Below are 24288 nucleotides of genomic sequence, written 5' to 3'. Positions count from 1 at the left end.
ATCAGAAATGGTACTTTATTTTTGAATCACCACACACTGCAACTAGCAGCTAAAATGATTTATTGCTCTACAACAATGAACAGCTTTCAGCATGCCTGCATTAAGTTCTGACCATCACTTTCTAAATGGTAGCTTCTTTTGAAACAGGTTCCAAACTTTCTGCAACTGTATCTTATTAATTCCATTTTGCTATTACCTTCACTGTTTACGAAGTGTTGTGTTATGGCTAAGAAAGGGGCCTGATCACTAGAGATAGTACTACAGGTTACTCTGAAGTGTAACAAAAAACACACATTTCATATTAATACATGAAAATCCACCTGATGATGCAGGTTTAATCCTTTTCACTATTTCTTTAATTGAGCCACCAATCGTCACATCGAAGGTCAGAGATGAATCTTAAGAAACCCCCTGTTTCAGCTGGGTCCTAGCACCTTGCAGGAGATATCAGTCATATCTGCTTTGTGAGTACAAAATTATGTCACCAACAAAATGTGCGAGAGTCTCTGAAAAGATTTGAGGTAATTGTCAGTGACAAGAATCTGTATTTTGTTCAGCATCTCCTCAGTATCAAACAAGATTGGAAAAATTACAGAAGCACTGAAAAAGCTTGTTAGAATCCATTACTGATGGTAGAGCTAGCGATGAAAAATGTTTGACAGTGCACATCAGCACATTTCCATAAGTCTTCTGTTTTTTTCTGCTTCATGAGCCATACATTCAAATTTTTCATGCGAATCCACAATATGATTTATTATTTACCTCACTGTCTTGTATTCAGGATAATAGGAGTAGGCCAATAAGCAAAGATGTTAATGGAAGGACAGTGAGGCAAGCTGAACTTTGTAACTGAAGCAGTATATTACTCAACAATTGAATGTTCAGTATGGTCTCCGCACCCGCTACAGATACGTGCGAATTTGTGACAATAACCACAGTTTACTCTAGGCAAAGCTTCTGGTTATAGTATAACAATTGTAATTGGAAGACTGTATTTGTGTTACTATTCAAATGGATTATACCAGCGGATAACTTAAAGATTCATATTGCTTCTATCTACACAGCTATGTAAAGTAGCATTTAAATTCAAGGTAATCAAGTGCGTGTTTCACTTGTGACATTAGATTTTGAATGCAGTTTGTAAGTCTTCTGACGATCTACCACACTGGGTGCAGGCATAGTGTTGTGCTTTCCAAATATCAAGCAACAACACATATAAATTTAAAAAACAACATTGTTCCACCAGGCTATGTACCCTGTATTTTTATATACACTACTCATTTCGGGCACTGCCCCTTGTCATGTGCATCAAGAGTGACAGATGTGGACACATCATTGTTATCGTCTCAAAAATCAGGTACCATGCATATTTCTGCACCAATATGCATGGTGCATGATTTTTAAAAAAACGAAAATGATGTCTCCATGTTTCTCCCTATAGATGCATTTGAGACTGGGCAGTGCCCGAAACTAGTAGTGATGATAACGAGTATTTACAGGAACACAGAAACATCTGTCACTACAACAATTTGAAGGAACCATAAGTGGCCTGAATTTGGATTATTTTCATGATCTAAAGGCCAATCGAGGAGGAAACATTAAGATAGCAATTAAAAGGCTATTTAGTGTGCATTACATACATATAGATCTCAACATGAAAAATGTATGAAGGTGCTGAAATGCACATTGCCCACATCTCCAGTTTTGTTTCCATGCAAATTAACATATTTCTCAGTTTGCTCTTTTCTGAATCCTGAAATGAACTGATTAGTGCATGGCTTCGAATAATTCGTTAACTGTGGTTCTTCTTGCTTCCGTCCCCACCAATATACATAGCCAATTTCATGGTGCAATGTGTTTGATACCTTACTGTTTCACGATATGGGATAAGGTTGATTTCCAGTTATTTTTTATTCCACTGAAATAAGCTTTCATTCTAACTATCAATATGTTTTATTTGTTTCTGTTTCATTAAAATTGTAATCATGATGGAAAATTATACACCTCCATATTTCACATGCCATATCTTTCACGAGCTAACCTGCCACTAGCTTAGATATCACAATGTTGATATTGTATAACACTGGGATTAACAGCCCACTTCCACACTGGAAAGCTTAAAAACAGAGAAATTCTGGATTAAATGCAATAGACTGTTTTACATACAGATACTCTAAAAGGCGACGTTAGAATGTGTCAGGAGATAACAATATGACGAGTCTGTATAGCATTTCGCTACATGGCTTCTCCTAGACCAGCTAGGAAGTGGCACCATCACCAAAAATATTTGGCAACACTGTGAGAGTGCATGGCCCTGAATAGACCTGCTAACTTCATTTGACATTCATTTCCCTGTTCAATGATTTATGCTATATAATCTTCATGTAAGGTAAGACACTGAGAAGTAAGGTTTCATTTCTGAACTCCACGTATTCTGTTCTTTATATAAGTCAACTGTTCTTATGTTTGATGGTGCATTATGAGGTTCACTGACTGATCTTGCAATATGAGAGCACTGCTGTCAACAATGCCTCATTAGCTCAGTGGTTCTGCACCCGTTACGATGTGAAAGTGGTGGGGATTGCAACTACAAATCATGGTGGGTACAAGGCCACAAAGTTTTCATTTCCCATGGAGCTGAAAATTGCTAGAGGAAATTCTTTAACGAAATGAGAAGAAAACCTTTAAACATTCAGCCTTCTTGCACTCTTGACTCTGTGAGCTGTTTTAATGGCCCTAGGTGTCCAATTTGCAAATATCGAGCTCCATCAATATACAAAAGCCTCTGAATAGATGTGAATCAACTCTCAATGATACTAATTTGAGTTTTGTTCGTCACATAGAACCCACATTTCAAGGGGAATAGTTATAAAGTGAACATACTGATTAATATAGTTCCTCTGTGCTAAGTTTCTGTAGTAGCAGTTAGGCACCCCCTTTAAACGTATGCTGACACTGGAGTTAGCAACTTCTTTCCATTCTAGGTGGCTTTGAAGATGGGCAGACTTTTTGGTTTTTAAATCTAATTGAATATCTTAAATATTACTTTTGATTAACGTTAAGTTCTCCATGAGTCCATATGTGGTCCTCAAAATGTGCAGTGAGTGTGCGCTGCTATAGATCATGCACTGAAAAGTATTTGCAGAATCTATCACATACATTTAATGTAAGAAATCAAACAACAGTAAAATGCTGTGCACCACCATTACCTCACTGTGGCTTGACAAAAATAGACTAATTCCTGACAAAAAATCTGCATGAAGAAGCACTCCAAAAGAAAAAAAGTGACGTATAAAGCATTAGTAACATTAAAAAATGTAGAGCGGTATTTTAATTGAATCACAAACTATAACAATAATTTTACTGTAGGAAGTTTCAAAAACAAAGAAATAACTAACAAGTGGACCTTCCAGTCTCTGAAATTCAGTTCAGGATGAGACTTCACAGGTCGGTAGTAGACATCAAAGACTCATAGAAGTCTTAAAGTACACTATCTAGAAAATTCCGAGAAAAAAGGCTCTAAAGTTTTAAGCGTAGCTCATATGCACCTCACGTACCATCAGAAATAGCATTACAGCATAGAGGTGAAACAGCTTAATCAGTAGCATTCTAGAATGTTGTATGACCAATCTGGGTTTGATCCTACCTGCTGGCTCAATTTTATTTTGTTTTGTTAATTGATTGAAAAATAACAACAACTTTTAAGTAAAATTAATGAACTAATGTATTATCAATTAAATCACAAATAATTTTATTTTGTTTATGAAATGGCTGTTCCAGGATACTTAAAATTTGAATTACACTCATCAATACTATCTTTTTTAAAACGTTGAATAATTTCAAATGCCTTGTCAATGGAGGTAAATTACAGTAGTAATTACTGTCATTCCTATGTTATTACAAAAATGGGCAATATTTTAAGCTGTGCAAAAGTTATAAATATTGTTGTAAATTTGAGGTACTGGAGTCTTCATAGAAAATCAGAGTATCACTACTGCCCTATTGTATATACAAACAGGAAGTGTCAAGGCCTGCATGGAACTAATCGAGCAATGGGCCTTACCTGCTACAGTGCCAGTCCTTTCCCGACTTTTGCAGAGACTGGAGCTTTCTGTACTGTGAAATATTATCGGAACTTTTACAATATTCTGAATTTAAAAAAAAAAATCTATCAAGGAAAAAATTATGAAAGTGTCATAAGTTGCAGATTTATTATACAATGAAGTATTGAAGGCGATGTTAAAAGATGTGGTTGTTTGTTATGAAAGCTTGCTTGCCACAAATAACGTGATTGCATTGGAATCTTCAATGACAATTTCTCATGAAGCAGTGTTTATGGGAGAAGAAATTTACCGAAGTACTATGGACATGTTGGTTGAAAAAATACTTGTGACTGATTATGAACTTGCTCGTGAAAATGAAAACTGTGAAGGTGAACCTTTCGAGAAGTATGAAGACCACAGCTCATCGGATGAATATGAACCAGAAGAAAAGAAGGCAAGAGAAGCTTACTTTCTTAGGACTACAAAATTAACATTGTTAATATCACAAAGCCTCATCCCACGAGGAAAATACAAACATGACAAAATGAAGAATGCAGCCGGTTAAGAAAGAAGGAATGGTTATCCCAACGGAAAAAGAAATATAAAAAAATGGAGAACTCAATTTGATAAGTATGCAGCAATCAGTTCCTGGATGTATGATAATTTTGTTGAAGCCTGATAGAATTATCAGCAAGTGACTACATGGAATTTACAAGCATTGGCTTTAGCTGCAGCACAACAGTTTACGGATTTTGAATTTAAAGCTTCTGACAGATGGGTTCATAGTTTCAAAAGTAAGTATGGGATTCGCCAGAGAAAAGTGATGAGATTTGTTTCAAGAAAAGAAACAGCGAAAACTGAAAAAATGTTGCCAGCTGCAGACACTTTTAAAACCCAGATGTTAAAACTGATACCAAATTTCAACATAGATTTTGTTATCAACACTGACCAGACAGGTATTTATTGTGGGGTATTTAAGAATTCATTTTTCTCTATTTTTACAATTCTCTGACAAAATACTTCAATTTTTGTTTTTTCCTTTTTTTTCCTTTCCAGGATGTCAGTATTAGACGGTTTACAACAGGACTCTGGCTGTCAGAGGAAGCAAAACTATTTTCGTCAAAATACATGACAGGAACAAAGTGACGCACACATATAGCGTTCAATACACTCCCCCTCTGTCTGGACACATCCTAGCTCAAGTGTTTTGTTCACAAGAGGCAACCGGTAACCTTCCTAACACAGCAAGCTCCCAGTTGTTCAGGTTAAGGCATTCACAAGCCTGCATGGATAACCAAATACATGAATAATCCAAAATACACATTTTTACCAGAAACTGCTGCTTACTGTATATACAAAACATTCTACATGTCAAAATTTGAAAACCCACTGCATTACTTGCCAGGAATTAACAAGACACACCGTATTTTTTATCTCTTGCTTTCAGCCACTTTTGACAAACTATTGTCCACCTTCTTTTTCTCTTTCTGTTCTTCATGAAATTGTTTTCTGATCAAATGGTTCAAATGGCTCTGAGCACTATGGGACTTAACATCTTAGGTCATCAGTCCCCTAGAACTAAGAACTACTTAAACCTAACTAACCTAAGGACATCACACACATTCATGCCCAAGGCAGGATTCGAACCTGCGACCGTAGCAGTCCCGCGGTTCCGGACTGCAGCGCCTAGAACCGCACGGCCACAGCGGCCGGCTTTTTCTGGAGAGTCATAACATTGGTATAATCAAACATATTTTATTCTGCATACACTAATAACAGATAAAAGCATTTTAGTGCCTCAGTGAGTGTGATACTGGTTCCTTGATCATTTAATTCACTATATCTGGGTGACTTACATGTAGTGGTAAGTTCATTATTCCTGTGAATGCACACAGTTTGTTTTAAATATTTGCCTATAGCAAATTTCTTCAATTTGTGTTCACTCACTAAATTTGCAGTCTTATGTTCAGCAGCATGTGTTAAGTTCTATAGGCATGCCCTTCCACTACAGTCCAGTTTCAACAGTATTTTAAATCTGTTCTGGGAGAAAAGATTTCTGTTCTTTCCAACTGGAGAATTTGCTGCAAAAAGCATAAGTTGTGTTTTTGTTAGCATTATGTTTCCCACTCTGAACAGCAATTTCTCAAATTTCACAGCAGGGCTTATCAAGCTAGATATTCTGATAAAACATTACATTTTTATCCATTCCCCACATTTTTCATGAAATCTGCTGCTTTCTATATCAACGTTGGATCCGATATGGTAACTTGTGCTGCTTCTGTTCTGAAACTACAAATGCAGTGTTTCATATAGTTTTTGATGCATCTAGTTTTCAACAAGTTGCTGTTTTCAGGTACTTATTCTTTGACAGCCTTTTGTCAGCTATTGTTGCAAAATTTAGTGTTTCTTTATTTTTCTTTAAGTCTCTCACTGTTTGTATGCCTATTCCAAGATTCTGGGAAAGTTTTACTGTAGGTTCTCTCTTTTCTAAGCTTCTGTCTGCCTATGATTGGATTTAAATAAGTGTGACTGGCATTTCAGTGAGTCAAGTGGTAGGGTGCAGTAGCCTGCCAATTGAAGCCCCTCATTGAGCACCGTCTGGCTGGATCCTGACAATACTGCACCCCAGCATTCTACTCTGTCAATCGAAAAGTTATTTTATTCATTCCGTAGCACATATAACCATCCATAACTTCAGCAATTAAAAAAGAAATTGATATATTTTGGTGAGCACTCACTCGATGTCACTAATATAATCTAGACATTATGCTATTATTGAGAAAGGTCAACGGCTAGAAAATTATGATCAACAACGTGTTCCTTCTGTCAGCACAGAGCAAGAATTCTGAATGTAACTGTCCCAGAAGAAAACCTAAATATTTTTTTCCTATCAACTTCAAGTAAGTTGGAAATTATTGAACTTTAGCATCTAGGGTATGTGTTAGGTGAACATACAGACAGAAAATCTGCTACACCCATGTTAGAAATGTAGAGTCACTGCATTTATCTGAAGATTAAATGGGAAACAATGGATAAATATTTCAGAGATGTCTGACAGCACAATTGGGGCCTATATCACTTTCTGGTGATAAAACATGAATTACATGCATAGTGGTGTATTCCAAATGAAGACTTTACCCTTTAGTGAGGAACTAATGTAAACTGTAAAGTTTAGTCTTGTCAATAAGTGTAATAATGACTGTCAAAAGGTAGCAACTGGAAAGAGTAACGAAGTGCCATTATATAAAACACAGCAATGCGAAAATCTGTACAGAATAAATTTCTCCCTTACACTTGCCATTAAAATAAACTTCCCTTAAGACAATGTAAGGTGTGCATATGGAGTAGTACAACTATTTTTTGTATTTTGTATTTAACATTCTACTAAAAAAATGAAAAAATTAAAAACACGGTCATTATTATACCTTACCTTTTCTGTTATTATCATGTCTACACAGCTTTTCCCTGTCAGTGGTAATGTACACTGTGACAGAATCTTGTGTGCACCTCCTTTTGCAGTATGCTCCATAGTCACAACCACTTTTGTTCCAGGGGCAGCTACCAAGTCCATTGCACCTCCCATTCCTTTCACCAGCTTCCCCTGAAACAAGGCATAATGCAAATTTGATTTATATGTATTACGTCATTATCAAATTTTGATGACCAAACTGTGTATTTTTTCCTGCTACTTCAAATGATCCATTCCATTTCTGCTTGAGGACAACTTATCTTCAAACTATATAGACATCCAAATAAATGGTATATCAACAAAAATAATCACTCTTTAAAAATACAGGGTGATTCAAAAAGAATACCACAACTTTAAAAATGTGTATTTAATGAAAGAAACATAATATAACCTTCTGTTATACATCATTACAAAGAGTATTTAAAAAGGTTTTTTTTTCACTCAAAAACAAGTTCAGAGATGTTCAATATGGCCCCCTCCAGACACTCGAGCAATATCAACCCGATACTCCAACTCGTTCCACACTCTCTGTAGCATATCAGGCGTAACAGTTTGGATAGCTGCTGTTATTTCTCATTTCAAATCATCAATGGTGGCTGGGAGAGGTGGCCAAAACACCATATCCTTAACATACCCCCATAAGAAAAAATTGCAGGGGGTAAGATCAGGGCTTCTTGGAGGCCAGTGATGAAGTGGTCTGTCACGGGCTGCCTGGCGGCCGATCCATCGCCTCGGGTAGTTGACGTTCAGGTAGTTACGGACAGATAAGTGCCAATGTGGTGGCGCTCCATCCTGCTGAAATATGAATTGTTGTGCTTCTTGTTCGAGCTGAGGGAACAGCCAATTCTCTAACATCTCCAGATACTGTAGTCCAGTTACAGTAGCACCTTCAAAGAAAAAGGGACCATCTTAGCATCAACTGACGCTGACGCCTAGTCAACAGCGCCTCAAGCGAACAAATGTACAACTAAATGAAACTTTATAGCTCCCTTAATTCACCGACAGATAGTGCTTAGCTCTGCCTTTTGTCGTTGCAGAGTTTTAAATTCCTAAAGTTGTGGTATTCTTTTTGAATCACCCTATGTAATAGATGAAGAATCTACTCACCAAGTGGTGGCAGGAGAAAACACATACACAAGTTCAGGAAACGTTAAGCTTTTGGAGCCAGGGGTGGTGCCTTCTTGCATAATGGTTGAAGGGGAAAAGAAGAATAAAGGAAAAGGACTGGTGAGGTTTAAGAAGAAAGGACAGTTAGGGAAAAGTCACCCAGAACCCGGAGTTGGAGACTTACCAGAAAGGATGAGAAGGAAAGTCACCATTCCTTTTCCTTCACTCCTCTTCCATCCCTTTCAAACCTTCTGCTAGGAGGAGGAGCCACTGGCTCTGAAAGCTTGTACATTTCCAGAACTTTTATGTGCATTTTTGTAACGCAAACATAAGATACAGCCAAAGCTAAACTATTCTACACCATAACTATGCTTACATTCCTGCAAAGTATATAAGAAAGCATAAAGATACTGGTCGATTGAAGCTTTAAACTGGTATGAGAAGTATGATCCAAGAGCTCAGTTTGGTAGTGTGTTTCACGTGAAACTTGAGGACCAGGACTGAGACCTGGTCTGACTCATTTTAATAAGGTTTATGGCATACACTATGCCGCAGACAGAGAGATATATTCTGAATTTTTATCAGAATTTATCCTTCAGTGATCACACACAATAACACTGTCACACTGATAATTGATGGTATTTACCATGTAGTTTATTGGTTTAGTTACATTCCAGCAAAACCCCTGGCTCTTTAAAGAATCAAACTCCAATGTATAAAACAGTGATAAAAAGTTTAGAAAAGGTTTGAAATGATGTGTAACCTTTGTTTGAAGCCACTAAGTGCTCCGAATCTCAAATACCAGATGAAGTATGAGTATTTGTGCACCAATAGTTACGTTGCCTCAAGACAAACACACAATTTGTAACTGTAATATTTGTCTTACTGCGTTAAACTTTTAACATCCGATTACATCTCTCAATGATTAGATTATGACAGCATTTTAAATTCTTTAAATTCGGCCTATAATTATGCAAAATAATCTAATCTAAGTTGCCCCTATGCTGAAGCTGGTACCGTGTTCCAGATAAGCATTTTAGTAATACAGATTATCTTTAATCAAGCAATTACAAGGGAAAAACGATAGTTTGATAAATTCTTAAATTTTGGACACAACATAATTTACTAATATGGGAAATAGTGGTAACTTTGACTAGTAATGAAATTACAGAACACAGTCTTGAACACCCAGTGGTGATAACCAAAACAAAGCTATATGACCAAAGACAAAATAATTTAGAAAATTTAAATAATTACCACAACCATAACCATAATCACCACCACCACATCGAAACGCATGCACTTTACTCCAGTTAGTTGCTGAATACTTACTGGTATCATCCAATTAGCAAGATCACCATACTGTGAGACCTGCATGGCTCCAAGGATAGTCAGGTCAACGTGCCCACTAAATTAATATAAAAAGAGAGAACACGATAATAATGATGATGATGATAACAATAATAATAATAATAATAATAATAATAATAATATCAAAACCGTAAAAAATAGGACTGCTAACATGACAAGAAAAAATAAAATAAAAAGAAAATGTGGGCTTTAATTGCAAGGCCATTATTCATATAAGACTGCATCTCTCCATTATTATTGTACATTGAAAAAATACGAACCCTCTTATCATTGCAAAGCTCTCATCACTGCTGAAAAATGATGCTCCAGGTTGAACTGTCACAGTTTGTTTGCCAGCATTAATCAGATCTGGATCAACCTCTTCCTGAGTAGCTGGGAATGGTCCTAGCCCTAATATACCATTCTCACTCTGCATGCAAACTGACATACCTTCAGGAATGTAGTTGCTGGCAAGCATTGGTATACCAATACCAAGATTAACTGCAAATATTATTAAGGACACACTTCCAAGTAATATTAAATACAGTTATACAGAAATTAATTATTAAACAAGGAAGATTGGCATACAAAGATTACAAATTGCTTTCTATTCTGACCTAGAAAAGGGAATAGTTAGCAGACCACTTTCAAAAGGATACCATACATGCCATCCTTGAATTCAAGGGCAGCACGCCTAATAATTCTTTCACGCATTGCGGCTGCTGGGCTTGAACTTGCTGCAGAAGAGCTCTTTGATTTTTTCAGTAAGGTTAATTGCTGTAGAACACAAAACCACAGTAAGAATCAAAATTATGACTTACTGTCAACAATGAGAAACTTTGTTTCTATTACACTCAATTTGCTGTGAATTATTTCATAACACAGCACTCATAAAATCATCTAAAGCTACTGATACTGTTAGCTACAAATGCAAATGGAAGCACAGTTATAAAATTAACTTATGGTTATCATGTTGACCCAAATATTTTTACAATGGAAACTCCAGGCAGCTTCTGGCCACATAGCACATGCGACCACCAATTCCAACATCTCGGGCCGGAATGCAACTTCACGTGGGATCCAAGCAGCAATCCGGAGGGGAAGGGGAAGGGATAGTAGTGTATGGGTGGGGAGAGAGACAAACTGTCTGGTAAAGTATGCAGGGACTAGACTGCCAACATGCACAGCATCAGGAGGTTGTGGGGCAGGGAGATGAGGAAGAAAGGAGAGGAGTGGGGAAAGATGGGCAGATGCATTGGGAGGGGGCAGCAAATAAACAGGGTGAGAGATGAGATTGGGGAGGGGATGATAGGACAGAAGAAGTGGAAACTGTTGGGCAGAGGGTGTGGTGACAATATTTTACCATAGGCTGTGGCCGGGATTATTACAGGAGCAGAGAATGAGTTTTAAGGATAAGTTTCCACCCCTTCTGTCCCATCATTTTCTCCCCATTCTCATCCCACCCCAATATTTGCAGCAAACTGCCAACCCATCGGCCCATCTTTCCCCCACTACTCTCCTTTATGCACCTTTTCTCCCCACCTCCCTGTCTCACAACCTCCTGACGCTGCACCTGTCGGCAGTCTAGTCCCTGCTCACTCCAACAGACAGCATTCATCTCTCCCCCCATCTGTACACTACTATCCCGTCCCCTTCCACTTCCACTTCCACTTCCACTTCCCCACCCCCTCCAGATTCCTGCTAGAATCCCACGTGATCTTGCATTCCAGCCCAAGACACTGGATTTGGTAGGTGTGTGTGTGTGTGTGTGTGTGTGTGTGTGTGTGTGTGTGTGGGGCGGGGGAGGGGGGGCGGGGTATGTGTGTGTGCCTCTTAATGACAAAGGCTGTGGCCGAAAGCTATATGTGAGTGTCTTAATTGTGCCTATCTGCAACTTGATATGTCTTCTTCACGATACGTAGCACTCTGTCTTTTTCCTACATTGCAAATCTACATCATTACTCTGCAATTCACATTTAAGTGCTTGGTATAGGGTTCATCGAACCACAATCATACTATCTCTCTACCATTCCACTCCCGAACAGCACGCGGGAAAAACGAACACCTAAACCTTTCTGTTCGAGCTCTGATTTCTCTTATTTTATTTTGATGATCATTCCTACCTATGTAGGTTGGGCTCAACATAATATTTTGGCATTCGGAAGAGAAAGTTGGTGACTGAAATTTCGTAAATAGATCTCGCCGTGACGAAAAACGTCTTTGCTTTAATGACTTCCATCCCAACTCGGGTATCATATTGCCATATTCTTACAATAAGTTTAAAGGTCAACTTCACTTCTGTAGGACACCCACAATTATAGCATTACTTTATTTAATTTCTAACATCATTAATCCAACTATCCCACAATCTACAAGGGTTATTGATTTGAAGTTGCTAGCTTTATGGCTGCACCATATAATGTATTTCTTAGTGTATGGGTCAGCAGCATAACAGATGTGCTATCTTTATTTTATTAATGAAGCAAATAAGTGTCAAAATTATCTGTTGTGTTTTCCAAATTCTCCTTTACCTACAACAAAATAATTTTAGATGTAGCTATTAACACTTGGGAAGAAGATCTTGCGAAGACGCTGTGCACAGTTTTATGGAATCAACCTAGCAAAATCCAAGGCATCTAATTATAACTGTCTGAATTTATTCTTTACATGCTCCAGAAGTTTCTTATGAGTCTAAGTGGATGAAGAAACTGAGTTCTATACCATTTCTGTTCATTTGAGCAGTCAAAGGAGGGAAATAAATAGATTACTGGGTGGCACCTTCCTGCAGAAATGGCTACAGGCTGTGTTAGCACTACCTTATTTCTGAACTCATTTTTGTCAAATGATCATTTAATAGAAGCTCTATGTAGTAACACTGTTCACGTTTACGTCGCACTTCACTTAGCGTAGACCGGGACTGTGTCCTTGGCATGCCCGATGTTAACTGACTGGGCACGGCCCATACTGCCGGAGTTGTTGTTGTTGTTGTTGTTGTTGTTGTCATGCCGGCAGAGGTCGCGTCCGAATTCTCGCGTGCCCTCTGGTGGACGAGACTCTACTTGCGGCAACTACCGTCCGTGACGCGCCGTGCCAATGTGCGCCTCCTGCGATCTTTCTGGTGGCTACTACACTCCTCCTCCTTCGGGGGGGTGAAGCCACTGTGATCCACTGCGTCGGAAGGTGGAGCGTCGGGCATGAGCGATGACCTCCACATCCATTGGATGGCCGGAGTCGAGGGGATCTGCCAACCCTCGAGCTGGAACCTTCGAATACGGCTGGAAGTGACCCACACGAAGAGGCCCCCGTCGTCCCACAACCGGAGCCCGGGACAGAACGGGCGATAAGCTGTCGAACTCCGGATCCTGTTCTACCCCGGGAGGGGCAAGACCCAGTGACGGGAACGAAGGGGAAGGGACGACCACAGGTGAACCAACCTCCTGAGAAACCGGACCTGCTAGGGGGGCCAGCTCTCGCTGGGGCATCTCGAACAATGGCGATGCCGGTGCTGGAGCTACTGGAGGCTGCAAAGGCTGAGAACCATCGCAGTGCGGCAGAGGCACAGCAGGGAGAGGAGGCAACATCCCCTGTGAAACCAACACAGGTGCCGGCAATGGGGAAGCCGGTGTCCTAGAGGGCGGAGGGTGGGTGCCCGAACGTGGACGTAGCTGATTTTGGTGACGACGTACCACCCGGTCCCCCGCCTGCAAGGTATAGAGCCGGCGGCCATTTCGGCGCAGGACCACTGCTGGTATCCAACGTGGATTGCTACCAAATCCACAGGCTCAGACCGACATACCCAGTGGAAAGCCAGGGTACTCCGTTTTGTGAAGACTGGCGAGGACCAGGCCGGAGGAGGTGCAGCAGAGTCCCAGGTTGACGCCCATGGAGGAGCTCTGCAGGGCTGCGTTCTCCCATTGGTGTGGTCCGGTATGCCGTCAAGAAAAACGTCAATGCTTCCTCCGCAGAAAATTCGTGCACATACTTTTTCATCTGCATCTTAAATGTGCGCACCATGCGCTCGGCTTCCCCATTCGATTGTGGATGAAAGGCGGGAGAGCAAACGTGCCGAATGCCAAAGCGCCTACAAAAATCCTGGAAGGTCTGCGAAATAAACTGCGGTCCATTGTCCGAGACCAGGGTGATTGGCAGACCTTCCACAGAAAAGATTTTTGCTAGTGCCTGGATTGCAACTTCTGAAGTGGTTGAGGAGCAGCGAACCACATATGGGAATCGGGAATAAGCATCAATGACAATGAGCCAAAAACCGTTGAGAAACGGCCCCGCAAAATCGATGTGAACACGTTCCCATGCTTGGGTTGCCGGCGGCCATGAAAAGAACGCTGCTCTGGGAGATGCTTGTTGGCTCGCACACTGGGAACAGGCGGCCACCAAGTGCTCAATTTCTCTGTCAATACCGGGCCAGTACACATGTCTGCGAGCCAAGGTTTTAGTACGGGAAACACCCCAGTGCCCCGCATGTAATAACGTGAGGACCTCCCGTCGTAAACTTGCAGGAACAACCACGCGAGGAGCTGTATCATCGGTAGCCAGAAGGATAACGCCTTCCAAGACCGAGAGGCGGTCCCGTAGAAGAAAATAATTACGAAGAGGGTCTGAAGCCCGGCCCGGAGGGCGGGATGACCACCCCTGCTGAATGAGGCGAACTACTTGCCGGAGAACCGGGTCAGCTGCCGTTTCCCTGGCGACTCGAGAACTAGTGATTGGGAAGCCATCAACCGCTTGGCGGGACGCCATATCCAAATGAAAACACACAATCTCCTCTCGATCGAATGTAGGATCTGGGCCCACCGGAAGACGCGAAAGAGCTTCGGCATTGGCATGCTGTCCTGTAGGGCGAAAATGAATGTCATAATGGTACTTAGAGAGGAACAAGGCCCAGCGCTGTAGTCTGTGGGCTGCCCTATCCGGAATCTGAGAGGCGGGGCCAAATAACGATATTAACGGCTTATGATCAGTGATTAACTGAAACTTCGTGCCATACAATAAAGGGTGAAACTTGGTAACAGCATAGACAATGGCCAAAGCCTCTTTTTCCACCTGGGAGTAATTGGCCTGCGCGGGACTAAGCGTTTTAGACGCAAACGCCAGTGGTTGCTCGGAACCATCTGCATTGCGATGGGCCAGGACCGCCCCCACCCCATACTGCGAAGCATCCGTAGCAAGGACCAACGGCTTATGGGGATCAAAAGTAGCCAAACAAGGGGCTGACGTGAGGAGGCCCTTCAACGAGGTGAACGCTCGCTCGCATGCAGGCGACCAATCAAAAGGAACACCCTTGTGCAGAAGGCAGTACAGGTGGTGGGCTATAGTGGAAGCCCTGGGAATGAACCGGTGGTAATAGGCTATCTTGCCTAAAAAAGCTTTTAACTCTTTCAGTGAAGCAGGCCGAGGAAGGTTGACGATACCTTGGACCAAACTGCCTAGTGGCTGGATACCGTGCCGAGAGATGGTGTAGCCCACATACTCAATGGATGGTTGAAAGAAGGTTGACTTATGCAGGTTGCAACACAAGCCCACAGACCTGAATTTGAGAAAGATGGTGCGAAGGTTGTGCAAGTGTTCCTTCGTGCTGCGGCCTGTGACAATTATGTCATCCAGGTAATTAATACAATGAGGAATTGTCGACGTGACATGCTCAAGATAACGCTGGAATATCGCCGGGGCACTGGATATTCCAAAGGCCAACCGCTGGTATTGCTAAAGGCCAAACGGGGTGTTGACGACCGCCAACCGTTTGGAGTCCTCATCAAGTGGTATCTGATGATAAGCCGCCGACAGATCGATTTTCGAAAAATATTGGCCTCCCTCCATGGAGGAGAACAATTCATCAGCACGAGGCAAAGGATAGGTGTCCACCACCAATTTGGAATTAATGGTGGCCTTGAAATCGCCACAAAGACGTAATTTTCCCGAGGGCTTCCATACAATAACGAGGGGCGAAGCCCACTCACTGGGATAAATGGGAAGAACGACCCCAAGGGCTGTCAGCCGGTCTAGCTCTTCCTTTACCTGAGGGCGGAGAGCCAAGGGGATCTGCCTCGCGCGTAGAAAACGCGGGCGAGCCGACGCCTTCAACGTTAAGTGAGCTTCAAAATCTGAAACACGCCACAGGCCCTCCTCAAAAATATCTGGAAAGTAGGAGATCAAAGATTCCAATCATTGATAGGGAACGTCTTCGGAGACCAACTGTATGGTGTCAGCGATAGAAAAACCGAAAGCTTGAAAGGCATCCAGGCCAAAAAGGTTAGCTGAGCTCGCATCACTGACAACAATAAAAGTAATAGGTCGAGTGACTGATTTGTAAGTCACGTCGGAAGTGAATTGACCCAGTAGGGGAATGAACTGTTTACCATAACCGCGTAGACGCCGGTAAACTGGCGCCAACGGGGGCGATCCAAGGTCGGAATAAGTTTGTGCATTCAACAACGAAACTGCCGTGCCCGTATCGACTTGCAGTTGTAACCGGCGCGACCGAACCGACACCTCGATAAAGAATTTGCATGCCGATGCGTCGGGAGCCTGGCCCGATGAAACTTCCTGAATGTCAATGTCCATGTCCTCTGTACCTGCTTCCTTCGATTCTTTTGAGGCTGAGCGGCAAACTTTAGCAATGTGACCTTTTCTATTACATTTGCGACAAACGGCCCAACGCTGGGGGCACTCTGACCGATCATGATGTATATAGCACGACGCACAGGACGGCAACAGGGGCCGGTGGCCGGAATTCTGTTTACGCGCCGTGCGGGAGAGGCTGTAACGGCCGGATTGTACCGCTCGCACGTCGTCCACCCCTGACACAGTGGACGCGTCCGCGCCGCCCTGAACCTCCGCGACGTCGCACCACGCTTCCAGCTGTTGACCTGCTGCGTGAGAGACTTCATACGATTGAGCAATGGACAGGACTTCCTCGAGGGAAGGGTTTTCTAACTGCATGGCCCGTTGCCGGACCTCCCTATCAGGGGCCGAACGAACAACGACGTCGCGTACCATAACGTGGGCATACGACTCTCGCGACTGCTCCGTGAGAAAATGACACTTGTGACTAAGACCGTGCAGGGTAGCGGCCCATGCCCGGTAAGACTGCTGGGGCTGTTTCTTGCATTGATAGAACTCGACCCTAGCCGCCACAACATGCTTGCGGCGGCGATAATATGAAGACAGCAATGAACACAATGCGTCAAAAGACAAGGACGAGGGATCCTGCAACGGCGCTAGCTGCCGCAAAACTTGATACAGCGAGGGAGATATCCAAGACAAGAAGAGAGCACGACATACCTCCGCATCGGCAACATGAAACGCCTGGAAATGCTGCCGAAGGCGATGTTCATATGCGTCCCAATCCTCCGCCGTCTCATCATACGGGGGAAAGGGAGGAGGGAACGGCGCCGGAGCAGACGGCGTGGAGAGCAACGCCGGAAGCACTTGTTTCATGGTGGCCATGAGTTCCGTCTGCTGCGCAACCAAAACTTGCACCAAATCCTCCATGCCGTGGAGAAGCTGCGAAACCGGAACAACGACGCAACACGCGAAAGAACGACCCTACTCGTCGCCAATTGTATAGTAACACTGTTCACGTTTACGTCGCACTTCACTTAGCGTAGACCGGGACTGTGTCCTAGGCATGCCCGATGTTAACTGACTGGGCACAGCCCGTGCTGCCGGAGTTGTTGTTGTTGTTGTTGTTGTCATGCCGGCAGAGGTCGCGTCCGAATTCTCGCGTGCCCTCTGGTGGATGGGACTCTACTTGCGGCAACTACCGTCCGTGACGCGCCGTGCCAATGTGCACCTCCCGCGATCTTTCTGGTGGCTACTACACTCTACATATGAACAAGGACATTTTAGCATGGTAATTATGCAGTAAATAACTGAAAATCTCAGAACTCTGCTAAAAAAATGCTGCCAATCATAGACAAATAAATAACTCTGCTACACATGTTGTCTGTCAATTTCCATGAAATGCCCTCACTGGTGTCTAAAAGACTGCAGCTAAGCATTGAGTATATTGTGTAGAATACAAATCATTTCAATTCAGTTCACGAGATATGAAAATTATAAGCTCAGTGGAATGTGTGGTCAAAAATTTACATAAAAACAGTCCAGTACAGATGCAGACGTTCCTAACAACTGGCGTAATTTCAGACAACTGTCTTCCAGGTATATTAATAAGCACACTATTGTCCAGTAATATATTGACCACCACAGTATAAGAAAACTATACTAAACAAGAAAATAAAACAACACATCAACACTTTTAAAATACTGGACAAGCAACAGAACAGTGAATACCAGCAAGAAAATTAATATAGATATGTTTAAAGTTAAAGAGAGCATATCATATAAGATACTAAAGCTCTACCACTGTTCCCAAATATATTCAACAAATTCTTGGAAATCATAAATACGAAGCATTATTTTGAGTAAACTGGTGTCAATGGTATTAGACTAATGATTTAAAGAGTTTTAAACAATAAAAAGCAAACAATATATTTTTATTGTGTTACTTCTGCCAATGATTTTGCATTTTTTTTACCTCTATCCTCTTTTCATAATTCTGTCCAGCAATTACTCGATCCACGTAAATACCAGGAAGATGAACTTCATCTGGGGGAATCGCACCAAGTGGCACTAGCTCTTCAACTTCAGCAATGGCCAAGCGAGCAGCTTTACACATAGCTGGATTAAAGTTTCGAGCACTCTTCCTAAAAGAAAAAGAAAGATCAATTTGTATGCAACACACAGTTTGAGGTGATTTCTACAAAATACAATGAAAATAGTTTTACAATTAACTGAAATTTTACAATATGCAAACTGAAGAAGTCTGTACTGATGTTTCTTTTTTTACAGGAAGGATGGTCAAATCATCTCTTCAGGTGTTTCATTTCAATTGATCATCAAGCATATTCAGAGGCCTGACCTTTAAATGTGATACACATTCTTTACAGATTTTAACAGAATACTTTTGGTTATTAACAGTTCTAGCAATCACGCCAACAATGCAAAGTAATAGAACAGGTTGTCCTTTTATCAGGTGTAACCTGTTAAAGAAACTAAGAACACCTGGCAGATTGTGGTAAAAGGCAACTTTTATAATTGTTCACCAACTACATCCATCCATCCATCCATCCAAGTATTTAATGGAAGAAGCACATGAAAGAGAATGAGAGGGTAAAGGGGAACAGGAGAAGAAGAAGAAGAAGAAGAAGAAGAAGAAGAAGAAGAGAGTAACATCCTACTCACAATCATGCTATCATACACCAAGTGCTAGTTCAGATTGGACAAAGATGGAGAGGTAAATCAGCCATGAACTTTTCAAATAAAACAGTAACTTTCACCTAATATGATTTGTGAAAACCGCAAAAAAACATGGGTAGTTTGACAGGGATTTGCAACCTTCACTTCCTGGATGTAGATCCAGTGGAGCATTGTGGCAGTATAATTGCCCCCAAGTCATGTTGCTGATTTATTTTTCTTTCAAACAATGTTATGTTCTACTGAAATTTATGAGAATCTTTGCTGGGAATGCGTAGCAATGTTAACATTTAGGAGGGCATGACGAACTGCCCCTCCAAGCCAAACATGTGGGGAGAGCTAACTCCCACAATCCACATTAATGCCAACACTGTCCAACTCAGTAATACCTACCTCAGGTTGGGCAAATCCACAGTCTTCCCTGTTATCACTGGGTAGCTCTCACTGAAGGTCAAATAATGTTAGAGACAAATGATTCAAATCTATGTAGTATGAAATAGTCTTCACAAATCAGAAGGTTGAGAACATTTGGGAGAGTGTGGAGGGCTGCCCCTTTGGGCAAAATCTACTAAGGGGATAGTAATTTATGTTCAGTGATGTATATCCTCCACATAATGATTCTCAGTAAGCAACTCCCTTGAGGAAACCAAAAATACATTTCACCCACCCAAAACCACTGAAATTGAGCAGTAGTTAAGTGCAGTTGTGGTTGTTAAGGGTGATATACCTTTGATAAAATATTAGTTGTTTACTCCAAGAAGATTTGCATCTTGGTGGCTAAGGGAAGTAGCTGTTTCATTAAAAGGCAAATAGCTGTGGCCAGTGCTGACAGTTTTTTTAAGAGCAGCCAATACAGTCAACCACAGTTAGTAGACAACAGTGCTTCTACACACACTTAAACAAAAGGTGACATAGCACACAAAGATCACAAAAATGTTGTATGTATTTGAAGCTGAAATAGTTTCGATTTGCTGATATCTTCAATAATGATACTCTTTGAGCACAGTATTGAAAGCAAAGGTTGGTAGTGAATGGAGCAAATGAATATCAATCCAACATCCTACTTATACTGATTTCTGTCAAAAGATCTACTCTCATCAGCTATGGTGTGATACCTCTTCCAACAAGAACAACAATAAATACACAGATACATATGCTCCCATGTGGAGTTACACCCATTCAGAAATTCTGTGACTGCATCATTGACTGCCATATAACATTAGTTTATTAAGAAGAAATCATTCTGCAAAAAACTAAAAATATCAGTCACCCAATATGTGACAGATTCCAATATCCTGAGAATAAAGCAGTCCATGATAATCTACATCTACATCTACATCTACATTTATACTCCGCAAGCTACCCAACGGTGTGTGGTGGAGGGCACTTTACGTGCCACTGTCATTACCTCCCTTTCCTGTTCCAGTCGCGTATGGTTTGCGGGAAGAATGACTGTCTGAAAGCCTCCGTGTGCGCTTTAATCTCTCTAATTTTACATTTGTGATCTCCTCGGGAGGTATAAGTAGGGGGAAGCAATATATTCGATGCCTCATCCAGAAACGCACCCTCTCGAAACCTGGCGAGCAAGCTACACCGCGATGCAGAGCACCTCTCTTGCAGATTCTGCCACTTGAGTTTGTTAAACATCTCCGTAACGCTATCACGGTTACCAAATAACCCTGTGACGAAACGCGCCGCTCTTCTTTGGATCTTCTCTATCTCCTCCGTCAACCCGATCTGGTACGGATCCCACACTGATGAGCAATACTCAAGTATAGGTTGAACGAGTGTTTTGTAAGTCACCTCCTTTGTTGATGGGCTACATTTTCTAAGGACTCTCCCAATGAATCTCAACCTGGTACCCGCCTTACCAACAATTAATTTTATATGATCATTCCACTTCAAATCGTACCGCACGCATACTCCCAGATATTTTACAGAAGTAACTGCTACCAGTGTTTGTTCCGCTATCATATAATCATACAATAAAGGATCCTTCTTTCTATGTATTCGCAATACATTACATTTGTCTATGTTAAGGGTCAGTTGCCACTCCCTGCGCCAAGTGCCTATCCGCTGCAGATCTTCCTGCATTTCGCTACAATTTTCTAATGCTGCAACTTCTCTGTATACTACAGCATCATCCGCGAAAAGCCGCATGGAACTTCCGACACTATCTACTAGGTCATTTATATATATATTGTGAAAAGCAATGGTCCCATAACACTCCCCTGTGGCACGCCAGAGGTTACTTTAACGTCTGTAGACGTCTCTCCATTGATAACAACATGCTGTGTTCTGTTTGCTAAAAACTCTTCAATCCAGCCACACAGCTGGTCTGATATTCCGTAGGCTCTTACTTTGTTTATCAGGCGACAGTGCGGAACAGTATCGAACGCCTTCCGGAAGTCAAGAAAAATAGCATCTACCTGGGAGCCTGTATCTAATATTTTCTGGGTCTCGTGAACAAATAAAGCGAGTTGGGTCTCACACGATCGCTGTTTCCGGAATCCATGTTGATTTCTATATAGTACATTCTGGGTTTCCAAAAACGACATGATACTCGAGCAAAAAACATGTTCTAAAATTCTACAACAGATCGACGTCAGAGATATAGGTCTATAGTTTTGCGCATCTGCTCGACGACCCTTCTTGAAGACTGGGACTACCTGTGCTCTTTTCCAATCATTTGGAACCTTCCGTTCCTCTAGAGACTTGCAGTACACGGCTGTTAGAAGGGGGGCAAGTTCTTTCGCGTACTCTGTGTAGAATCGAATTGGTATCCCATCAGGTCCAGTGGACTTTCCTCTGTTGAGTGATTCCAGTTCCTTTTCTATTCCTTGGACACTTATTTCGATGTCAGCCATTCTTTCGTTTGTGCGAGGATTTAGAGAAGGAACTGCAGAGCGGTCTTCCTCTGTGAAACAGCTTTGGAAAAAGGTGTTTAGTATTTCAGCTTTATGCGTGTCATCCTCAGTTTCAATGCCATCATCATCCCGGAGTGTCTGGATATGCTGTTTCGAGCCACTTACTGATTTAACGTAAGACCAGAACTTCCTAGGATTTTCTGTCAAGTCGGTACATAGAATTTTACTTTAGAATTCACTGAACGCTTCACGCATAGCCCTCCTTACGCTAACTTTGACATTGTTTAGCTTCTGTTTGTCTGAGAGGTTTTGGCTGCGTTTAAACTTGGAGTGAAGCTCTCTTTGCTTTCGCAGTAGTTTCCTAACTTTGTTGTTGTACCACGGTGGGTTTTTCCCGTCCCTCACAGTTTTACTTGGCATGTACCTGTCTAAAACGCAAAAATCAAACCTGTCAGTTACTAAAATGCTGGACTCTTCCATTTTAAAGGAGAGGTCCCCAGCAGCGGGAACGGCTTTTTGAAATAGTCTTTCTAGTGAGGTGGGTCAAGGTTCCAGGTATCACACCCTGCAGGCATTCACCCTAGTGGGGCCTCTTTTGTGAGTAATAGATGACAAAAAATTTCAGAATTTCACTTGGATCTCTACAGCTTTCATAACGAGGAAATGCAACAGACTGATTGTGCAGTGTAATTGTTAATGTACAAGCTGCACATGCAAGAGGTTGTGGGTTAAAATTTCATCTTTTATTTTTAAGTCTTTATTGGAATGGCTTTGGTAATTATTTTTATTCAATTAACTGGGTTAAACCTATATTTTTAATTTTTATTCCTTTGTCACATAATTTTAATCACCAGGTAACTGCTTTAATTGCTCCTCATTTCCTTCCTATTATTCTTTTTCTATTTTGAATACATGAGCATGTGAATTAAATTATTTTTACTTAGCTACCATAATGTTTAAACATTTGGAACTGCTGATGTATCAGTCAAAAAACGAAAGACAAAATAACCTATTTGTAATAAAAATATTGTGGATGGTAACTGTCATACAAACATTTTAAACAAATTCTTATTGCACTACAGGCAAAGTATAGCAGATACAGATTTAAAAGTAAAAATAGATTATAAATAAAACAAAATTCATGCAAAATCAGGATCAGATATAATGAAGGTAGTAACATGGACAAAAATATAGGACGCTAAAACTGAAGAAATTAAATCAAAGTTAATACATAAAAATACATAAAATCAAAACAACAAAGATTCCACATGGAAAAAGATTGACAGGAAGAAAAACTGAGAGCAACTGCACCCTGCACAACCAGTTTGTTACATAGCCTTCATCTTAAGTTTTAGAGCATCACACAAAATTTTGATTACTTGCAAACACAGACACATCAGGGCGAATGGCTGCACGGTTTGGCACATGGAACCCCAACCTACATCACCGTACAGATGATTCCAGAAAGTCTTACTCACTGCTAGGGACCTCTCCTTGTAAGTACAAAATGGTCAACAATTTATCTCAATCTTGCACATGTGTGATGCTCTCAGTCAATGCCTGCCTTACTTTCACCCACCTTTACAGAAACTCCACGTGCTGCAAAATGCCTCCTAATTTCAATGGATGCATATGACAACAACGCAACTAGTTCACAATCCTGTTAACAGTATTGTTGTAACCACGACAGTTTCTGTCGTGGGGTTGCAATCTTGATAGATGTTACATTAGTCCAAATTATCTAATATAATGTAGTATGTGATTGTTTACAAGATGTGGGCAGAAATTTACCTTGAATTTATTTTGATACCCACATTTATAAGTAGTAGTATTGTGTGCAGTGGCTGCGAACACTATTACTCAAGTTACAAACAGCTTAATTAAAAGTTGCCTCCCCAGAATAATTATTCATAACGAAAACTTAGGGACATTTTGATAATTTTTTGAGATGGTACTTGCAGTTAGATACACACCACATTGTTTCTTTCATTGGCCTTATACAATTTAGTTCTGTTGGATAGCTAGAAGACCAATGAATAATGGTTTCAATAGTGCTGTCAACACACATGAACATATTTTTCATTAGTACCTCCATACATATCAAACTTACTAACCACCAGCAATACCTCCACTTCGACAGCTGCCACACATTCCCAAGAGGTCCCTTCCATACAGCCTAGCC

The 24288-nt window shown here is 41.3% G+C and overlaps 1 protein-coding gene across 1 annotated transcript in view; it reads right to left on the bottom strand.

Moving 5' to 3' along the window:
• The window catches only part of LOC124556472 (succinyl-CoA:3-ketoacid coenzyme A transferase 1, mitochondrial), a 99410-nt gene that overhangs the window by 23691 nt on the left and 51431 nt on the right, over positions 1-24288 (bottom strand). The window contains exons 5-9 of the mRNA XM_047130426.1: positions 18521-18689; positions 10629-10746; positions 10251-10470; positions 9952-10027; positions 7474-7644 (exon numbers count right to left, since the gene is read on the bottom strand). Of these exons, the coding sequence (XP_046986382.1) occupies positions 7474-7644; positions 9952-10027; positions 10251-10470; positions 10629-10746; positions 18521-18689 (754 nt within the window). The remainder of the gene's footprint in view (positions 1-7473; positions 7645-9951; positions 10028-10250; positions 10471-10628; positions 10747-18520; positions 18690-24288) is intronic.

The sequence above is a fragment of the Schistocerca americana genome, chromosome X, assembly GCF_021461395.2.
Source record: "Schistocerca americana isolate TAMUIC-IGC-003095 chromosome X, iqSchAmer2.1, whole genome shotgun sequence".
Taxonomy (NCBI): Eukaryota; Metazoa; Arthropoda; class Insecta; order Orthoptera; family Acrididae; genus Schistocerca; species Schistocerca americana.
Note: the sequence above shows the minus strand (reverse complement) of the source record. Positions and strands in the feature narration are given on the sequence as shown.